This window comes from Mustela nigripes, chromosome 13 (genome assembly GCF_022355385.1).
Source record: "Mustela nigripes isolate SB6536 chromosome 13, MUSNIG.SB6536, whole genome shotgun sequence".
In the NCBI taxonomy this organism is placed as follows: Eukaryota; Metazoa; Chordata; class Mammalia; order Carnivora; family Mustelidae; genus Mustela; species Mustela nigripes.
Window position 1 is genome coordinate 6,396,038 of NC_081569.1, and position 9,379 is coordinate 6,405,416.

The window sequence follows — 9,379 nt, forward strand, 5'->3', positions numbered from 1 at the left end:
TATGGCAGCTTCCATGACCTCATGTGGTCAGAATATGACAGAAGAAAAGCCCGTCCTTCCTTCCTTCCTTCTGTCCTAACTCCCTTCTCAATTCATTTAAACTAGAAACAAAAACAAAACCAGCTCACCCATTCTGCCACCCCCCAGTTATAATTGTTATTGATCAGAGAATATAGTCTGTGTGAAACCAATTCTTTGGTGTTTATTAAAGCTTCATTTAAGGTCTGATACACAGGCAACATTTTGTAAACATCCCATATGTGCTTGAAAGTGCGTATGTGCCCATATGTGCGTACCCTCTGATTTGGGTTGTAGAGTTCTATATAATCTAATAGCCCAAGCTTTCCAATTTTGTGTTTTACATCTAGAATTCTACCCTTTTGTCAGAGGTGTTTCTGTGGGTCAGAAATGTAGGAGATTGGTTGGGTTGCTCTGGTTCATAATCTCTCCTAAGCTTGCAGTCATGATGCTTGCAGCCAGGACTGCTGTTGTCTGAAAGCTTGACAGGGCTGGAGGATCTGATTACAAGATTGTTCATTCCATGGCCATTGGCAGGAGGCCTCAGTTCTTTTCTGGCTGCTATTAGGAGGGCTAAGTTCCTCACTGCATAAACCTTGCCATGGGGCTTCTTGAGTGCCCTCATGATGTGGCTGATGACTTTCCCTAGAACAAGTGATTCGTGAAAGTGAGAGAAAGGAAGAACCCTTGGTGCTTTGTGACTTAGTCCTGGAAGTTATACATGTCTCTTCCATTATAGCCTATTTATAAGAAGTGAATCAGGGCACCTGGGTGGCTCAGGGAAGGGTGAAGAGGAGTGAGAGGTTCAGGCTTCCAGTAATGGAATGAGTAAGTCATGGGGATGAAAGGTATGGCATAGGGAATATAGTCAAAGGTATTAGAGTAGTGTTACATCGTGACAGATGGTAACTGTACTTGTGGTGAACATAGCATAACATACAGAGTTGTCAGATCACTATGTTGTCCACCTGAAACCAATGTAACATTGTGTGTCAACTCTACATCAATAAAAAACAAACAAACTCTTCCGTTTCATCCTCTTACTGATATAACGGGTTGCTCTATCCATAGGCTGATGTTCAGTCCTCCCAAGCTACCACCACACACATACTAGTTGGTCTTCCTTGGAGTGCTCATGGTTTTCAGGCCTGTGTCTCAAATTCAAGCTTCTCTCTGCTTCTTTCGCTTCTCTAGTGTTTACTTGGTGGACGGGAGCCCATGCTAGATTACTATTTCATGGGGAATCAGAAATTCTTCCCCCCCTATTTCTTTCCTCTGAATCTCTATAAAATAATGTGGGTAGATTAGATCAGGGTCATACACTGAAATGCCCTCTGGAGTAGAAGATTACAGTAATAAATGAAGCTGGCTAAGATTGAGGCAATAGGGAATGACGGCATCTGGGGTGAATTGGAGTGTGCGTGTACATGCTTTATCTGTTGAGGGTTGTGATGCTCATTGCCAGGCAACAATGTAGACTAATGTCATCATGAAGCCAGAAAGGCAGACTTAATGGGAAATTTCCCCATTTATTTAAAATGTCTGTGGGCTTAGGGGGTCTGGGTGGCTCAGTTGGTTGAGCATCCAACTCTCTCTCTCTCTCTTTTGTAAGATTTTATTTATTTGAAATAGAGAGAATGTGTGGTGGGAAGGGGTAGAGAGAGTGAGAGAGAGCAAGAGAGAGAGAGAGAGAGAGAAGCAGCAGGCTCCATGCTGAGCAAGAAGCCCACTCAGGGCTTCATCCCAGCACCAGAAGATCATGACCTGAGCCAAAGGCAGACACTAACTGACTGAGCCACCCAGGCACCCCAAGAATCCAACTCTTGATTTCAGCTCAGGTCATGATCTCCGGATGGTGAGATGGAGCCCCACACGGGACTCTGAGCTCAGTGGGGGGTCCGCCTAAAGATTCTCTCCCTCTGCCACTCCTCCCATTCATGTTCTCTATTTCTCAAATAAATTAATAAATCTTAAAAAATAAAATGTGGGTGGGTTGAATTCAGTTGGGGGGGGGGGTGTCACCAGTCTGCCACCCCTGGCATTTTAAACCCAAAAGGTTCTTTTCAGATTTAACAAGTCTTGGAGTCTAGAGCATTCCCCTAATTGAGTGACCTGCCAGAGTGAGAACTTCCTCAAAAATGGAAATGAGGCCTGTCTGGCATAACCTGTTCTTAACAAGCCCACACTAGAGCCTTGTCCAGTTCTCTAGCCTGCACTTCTTAGAATATTCTCGTTTTTCTTTTGGAAAGTCAAAACATTTGCCCATCTCCAGTCAGGTGGAGCCTTACCCATTCTTAAAAATTCCTCAAAGATTACAAACACTGCGGAGGCTTTGGAACTTAACCAGAGCGGCCCTTGTTGATTTTAGAAGTTAAAAAAAAAATTGTACTTTTTAAAAATAAGCCTCACCTCATTCTACACTTTAGTTTTCCCCAAACCCTCTTGTTGCAGAACTCCATCATCACTTAAACAATATTTGTCTTGACTCTCATGTTCAGACCAGTTTTGACCCCTTCTTCTCACACATACCCCCTTCCTCTACCCACATCAAATCAAGATGGAATCCTGTCATAGTTGTGTGATCTTAGGAAAATCACCCAAACTCTGCACCTCAGTTTCCCATCTATAAGATGGGAGAATTGTAGTTGGTGGTCATAAGTCTACTTCTACAGAGAAGTTTTTGAGTTAGGGATCTCTTTGAGAATTGGTTAAAAACTATGGACCCCTGGGGCACCTGGCTGGCTCAGTCATGGGGCACACAACTCTTGATCTCAGAATTGTGACTTTGAGCTCCATATTGGGTGTAGAGATTATTTTTAAAAAATCTGTGGATCCTCATTTCAGAAGAAAATGATTACATAGCTTATGCTGGTTTACCTTGTTGTGTTTGCCAAGACCAGCACTCTGTTTTCTTTTGGGAGACATTTCTCCCCACTCCAACTATTTGGTTGTAGATGGGCTGCCAGTGAAAGTGTCCCCACACTCTACTCAGAAGAGTGAGCACATCAAGTCCTGTTGTGTTTTTATTTGTTTCTCTTCTTTTAAATGGAAACAGAAGGGAAGATTTCTCTTTGGTAGAAAGTCAAAGGTAAGAGCCCAGGTCCACCTGGGGCCATTTTCCTCCTTTGCAAAGAAAGCCCTTCTGTGTAGGCCATGGGGAAAAAGAGACTCAGAGATTAGGGGACTGAGAAGAAGGGGACAGAGATTTTGCCTGGCATTTCAGTCCTGGATCTAGCTGTACCTGAAGCCCATTCTTACCCTTTCTATTATTTGGTTTAGTGAACCAATACATTCCTTTGTTTAGTTTAGTTTATGTGAGTTTGAGTTGACTGAAATGGCATTTACCGCAAAACTAGTCCTGGTCAGTATAGGTACAACTTTAACCTCTTTTATGCCATTGATCCTTATTTTTTAATAGTGTTCCATTCCTTGTCTTCCCAACATCTAATTTCTTTTAAAGCACCTTTGAAATGTGTTACACAACTCCTTACATAAGTGCTCAGCTGGTTTTGCTGGAATTAAACAGAATTTTAGGGATGCCTAGGTGGCTCAGCGGGTTAAGGCCTCTGCCTTCAGCTCAGGTCATGGTCTCAGGGTCCTGGGATCGAGCCCTGCATTGGGCTCTCTGTTCAGTGAGAAGCCTGCTTCCTTCTCTCTCTCAGTCTGCCTCTCTGCCTACTTGTGATCTCTCTCTCCATCAAATAAATAATCTTTAAAAAATATTTAAAAAAAACAGAATTTTAGTTATTTTCTTATAGGTACTTCATGTTATCACTACTTCCCTTCTCTTAAGACTATATACCTTGGAGAACTAGGCCACTGATTTCTACTTTTTAAAAGTTCTGAAAAGTGCTCTGCACATAGTAGAAACTCACAAAATGCTGGCAGTTGTGATGACAGTCTGACCACATCACGAGAGAAGCCCACTGACCTCCTGCACTGCAACACTCTCAAACACACCAGGAATGCTGGCCTCACTGAGATCTTGAGTCACAGGGCCACAGAGAGCCTTCTGCCAGGAATCCTAGGGCCCAGCCTAGAAGCTGACAGTACAGGTAACTTCCCACAGAGTTCCTCTTACCCCTGGGAATTTCAGTCAGCCATGACTAAGGGAGACAGCAGCTTCTAGAACTTTCTAGAAACGGAGTCTCAGCAGTGAGAGCCTAAATACTGTCAAGAGTGGCCACAATTGCCATCTGTTTTTAACCCCCGGGGACTCCTGGCTTGGCTGGGACCCCTGAAGCCCTGGGAAGCTCCTAAAATTACTGCAGGGGAGCCGGGCACACACGCAGCACACCCAAGCTCTTACTTAAACCAGGGACCTTGTTGGCAGACAAACAGCAGGCTTGATTTATTTAGGTAATGACAATTTTTCAAACACAGTTTCTCAGGCACTGGATATGACAAGCACATTGGCTGTCGTAGCACCGGGGAGCTGGGGGAGGACGTGGGAGGGTGTGACAGCTACGACCAGGGAAGGGTTTGGACTCTGAGAGGAGGATCCGTTACCTCTAGAACCAGGCTTGGGTGGTAGGAGAGGAGGCGAGAAGACAGCAGGTCTGGTTGGCCGCTAGGGGGAGCTGGGGATGCAGGACACCTCAAATTTGAGCCCCGCATTTCCCCCACCGTCTCTCAATGGCCAGGGGTAGGGGCCACTTTTACCCGCAGAGACCAAGGCACGTGGGCAGCAGGGCCTGAGTGCGCCCAGACCTGCGCCTCCCAGTCGCGTGCTTTGGGCTTGTCCTGGCTTCTGCTACCAGGAAAAGTGGGGGAAGCTCTGCCCTGGCAGGGGTGGGGGTTGGGGTGGGGGTAAGCTCCAGCCGCCCCAGGGGTATCTCTGAGCATCATTATTCTGACCACTTCTGACCCCTTCTCCCAACAATGAGCTTGTTGTCTCTCCTCCAGGCAGGGGGAGACCCACTTCTGGACCAGAGCCACCTCCGTGTTTCCAGGTGAGTGGGCGTCCAGGAAGTACCCACCAAGTCGCCTGCGGCTGAATGAGTCACCTTACTGGGAAATTGGCAAAAAAATGTTATTTGCCGAAACCACAGAGACATTGTGCCCAGGACCTCGAAGTCTGTTTTTTCCGATGCTGCCCGAGTGTTGTCTGTCACTGGCAAGAGGACCCACCACAGAGGCCAAGGAAAGGATTCCTGCTCCTTAAAGAGCCCTTTGGCTCATTCTACATCAACAGAACCCATTGCTCCCCCTCTTTTTTCTTTTAAGGATTTAAGTAGTCTGGACCCCCAAAGCAGGACTCGAACTCACAACCCGGAAATCGAGAGTAGCGGGCTCCACCCACTGAACCAACTAGGTACCCTCCCCCCACCGCCCCACTGACTTTTTTTTTTTCTTTTTTTCCCCTCCCGTCCCCCACTGACTTCTTGATAAACGAGCATATACGGAGCCTCTGCTGGGTCAAGTAGCATTATTAAGTGTTCTGCACACAACAGATGGGTCTGTGGAATGAATATTTCAATGAGAAAATAAAAGGTCCAGTTAAATTAAATCCTTCATTTCCTTTTCTTCTTCCTCAAAGTTTTTCCTTCCTTCTTTCCTCCCTCCCGCCTTCCTTCCCTCTCTACCTCTCTCCTTCCCTATCTCTTTTTTCTCCTTCCCTCCTTCCTTTTCCACATATCATCCGATTCACCCTTTTAAAATGTACAATTTGATAGACTATAGGGGCACTGGGTTGACTTAGTAGGTTAAGCATCTGACCCTTGATTTCATCTCAGTCATGACCTCAGTGTGCTAAGATCGAGCCCCGCGTCAGACTCTGTGCTGACATGGAGCCTGCTTAAGATCCTCTCTCTCCCTCTCCCTCTGCACTTCCCAACACCCGCCCCCCATAATAAAAATAAAGTGTTCAATTTGGTAGACTGTAATGTATTCACAGAATTGTCCCAGAATCACCAGTCACTCATTCCAGAACATTTTTAGCACTCAAAAAAGAAACCCCTGACCCATGAGCCAGCACTCTCTACTCCTTCCTGCCTTCAGCTTCTGGAAACTACTATTTTCCATTTCTATGGATTTCTGGTTCTAAACATTTCATATGAATGGAACCATACAGTATGTGGCCTTTGGGGGGTGACTTTTTTTCACTTAATATATTTTCAAGGCTTGTCTGTGTTGAAGCATGCATTATTACTTCATTCCTTTCTGTTGGGGAATAGTATTTCATTGTAGGGATATACTACTTTGTTTATTCATCCATTAGTTGAGGGACATTTGGGCTGTTTCCACTTTCTGGCTACTTATGAAGAATGCTGTCATGAACATTAGTATGCATGTTTTTCAATAATATATGTTTTCATTTCTCTTGGGTATGTACTTAGGAGTAGATTTGTTGGGTCATACAATAACTCTATGCTTTATCTTTTGAGGAACTTCCAGACTGTTTTCCAAAGTGGCTGCCACCACTATTCATTCCCACAAGCAAAGTATGAGCATTCCAGTCTCTCCACATCCTCACTAACACTTTTTATTGTCTGCCTTTTTGGTTATAGCCATCCTACTGGGTGTGAAGTGGTATCATTGCAATTTTGATTTGCAGTTCTCTGATGGCTGATGATGGGCATCTTTTCATGTGCTTATTGGCCATTTGGGTGCCTTCTTTGGAGAAATATTGATTCAAATCCTTTGCTCATTTGCTAATTGGATTGTCTTTTTGTTGTTGAGTTAAAAGGGTTTTTTGTATTCTGGGGGCACCTGGCTGGCTCAGATGGTAGAGTATATGACTTTATCTCAAGGTTGTGAGTGTGAGCCCCACATTGGGTGTAGAGATTAAAAATTTAAAAAAAAAAGTTTTTTATATTCTGGATATTAGACTCTTATCAGGCATGTGATCTGCAAGTATTTTCTCTCATTCTGTGAGTTTTTTCACTTTTTTGAAAAATATTTTATTTTTTAATTTCACTTTTTTAAAATTTTTTTAAAAGATTTTACTTATTTATTTGATAAATTTTTTTTTTTTGAAAAATATTTTAAGTATTCTCCACACCCAGCATGGGGCTTGAACTCACAGCCCTGAGGTCAAGGGTCACACACTCCACCAACTGAACCAGCTAGGCTCCCCTCACTTTTTTGAGAGTGTTTTCTGAAGTACAGAAGTTTCTGGTTTTGATAAAGTCCAATTTTTCTATTTTTTTCATTGCTTGTGCTTTAAGTGTCATATGTGAGAAACCACTGCCTAACCCAAGTTCACAAAAATTTACAACTATGTTTTCACCTAAGAGTTTTATGATATTAGCTCTTCCATTTAGACTTTGATCCATTTTCAGTTAATTTTTGCATAGGGTATCAGGTAAGGGTCCAAACTAATTGTTTTGCATTTCAACCTGCTTTAGCGCCATTTGTTGAAAAGACTTTTCTTTCCCCCATGAAATGGTCTTGGCACCCTTGTTGAAAATCAATTGCCCATAAATATATTTCTGGACTCTCAGTTCTGTTCTCTTGGTTTATTTTACTTCATATAACACTCTTGAGGTCCATCCATGTTGCCAGGATGTCCTTTTTATGGCTGAATAATATTCCATTGTGTATACCTACACCACATTTTCTTTATCCATCCATCCATTGATGGACACTTAGATTGTTTCAATGTCTTGGCTATTGTGAATAATGCTACAGTGAACACGGGGAAGCAGATACCTCTCTGAGATAGTGACTTCATTTCCTTCGGATAAATACTCAGAAATGGAATCGTTGGATCATAGAGTAGTTCTGTTTTAAATTTTTTGAGGATCCTCCATATTGTTTTCATGGTGGCTGCACCAATTTACATTCTCACCAATAGTGCACTAGCGTCTCCTTCTCTTATAAGGGACCAACCCTATTGAATAAGACTCCCATCCTTATTACCTCATTCAACCTTAATTACTGTCTTACAAGCCCCACCGCTAAGCTAAACTGTACATCTAAAGCTTCAACATACGAATTTTGGGAGACACAAACATTCGGTCCCTAATATCACCTGTTTTCTTTTTACTTCTGTAATGTGACGACTAGAATGTTTAAGATTATGTACACCATTCACATATTATGTCTATCATCAGCACCAGTCTGGTTTTAAAAACTGAGAACCGACGGGAGGGGCGGGGCGGGCCTCTGTGTCGTGTCCCCGGTTCCGTAGGCGGCGGTGGCGGCGAGCACTCCAGCCGGCGGCGGGCACCGTGGCCCCGGGGAGCCGGGTGAAGAGCGAGTACATGAAGCGCCAACGGGAGCCGCGCTGGGAGGAGGACCGGCCGTGCCACCTCGAGCTGCAGCGCTACCGCCTGGGCCGCCGGCTGCGGGAGCAGGCGCACGCGCCCTGGCTCTCTGGCGACTGTGGCGGGTCCGGAGACTCGGACGACTCGTCGTCGGGAGCACGGGGCCCCGCGCCCCCAGGGCGCCGCCCCCCCCACCCCACCCCACCCCCCCGCCTCGCCGCCCGCGGAGCCCGCGGCGCGGGAGGGGCCGGAACGGCGGGCGCGCGGGCCGGGGGAGGAGAGGGGCGCGGAGGCGGCGGAGGCCGAGGAGGCCCGGGACGCGGAGGGCACAGACGACGCGGGCGCGGACAAGGCGGCGGCGGCTGCGGCTCTGCCAGCCCCGCCAGTGAAAGATATCAAAGAAAAACCTGAACAAGAGATCAGAACAGGGGCGCCTGGGTGGCTCGGTGGGTGAAGGCCTCTGCCTTCGGCTCGGGTCATGATCTCGGGGTCCTGGGATCGAGTCCCACATCGGGCTCTCTGCTCAGCGGGGAGCCTGCTTCTCCGTCTCTCTCTGCCTGCCTCTCTGGCTGCTTGTGATCTCTGTCTGTCAAATAAATAAGTAAATAAATATTTAAAAAAAAAAAGAGAGAGAGAGAGAGAGAGATCAGAACAAAAGAGACTGAGAAGTTACCTAACAGTCCTGAACCCCGACAGCAACCAAGTGCCTTATTTGCCAGAGGAAATAGGAAAGCAGTCAAAAGTCCTCAAAGATCATCGAGTAAAAGAAAAGAGAACAAGCATCCGTTTTTGCCCTTTACGGGTGGGGAGAAAAGCAGACGGATACAGGAATCCAGAAAACTCACCATGTCTGCGCGTCCGCTCCGGTCCACGAGATTCACGAGTCAGCACTGCGAGCCCAGAACAGGAGACAGGTGGAAAAACGGAAACTGGTCACTCAGAGGCAGCGCGCCCACTCCGTGGAGGTGGAGAAGAAGCGGAGGATAAAGCCTCCGCGCTCGGAGAACCCGTGGGTGACGGAGTACATGAGATGCTACTCAGCACGGGGCCTGAAGGCAGGAACGGCTGCCGGGTCAGCAGGAGAAAGAAGAAGCAGAACAAAAGAAAAACCATCAGAGGAAAACAGACACAGGTTTAAGAAACCAGCGATG

At 46.0% G+C, this 9,379-nt stretch overlaps 1 protein-coding gene across 1 annotated transcript in view; it reads left to right on the forward strand.

The window, feature by feature from the left end:
• LOC131998704 (uncharacterized) overlaps positions 1–8,809 on the forward strand; it is a 28,356-nt gene extending 19,547 nt beyond the window's left edge. Inside the window, 2 exon segments of the mRNA XM_059371177.1 lie at positions 8,101–8,402; positions 8,404–8,809. Of these exon segments, the coding sequence (XP_059227160.1) occupies positions 8,101–8,402; positions 8,404–8,682 (581 nt within the window). The 3' untranslated portion in view covers positions 8,683–8,809.
• Positions 8,810–9,379: the final 570 nt, after the last annotated feature.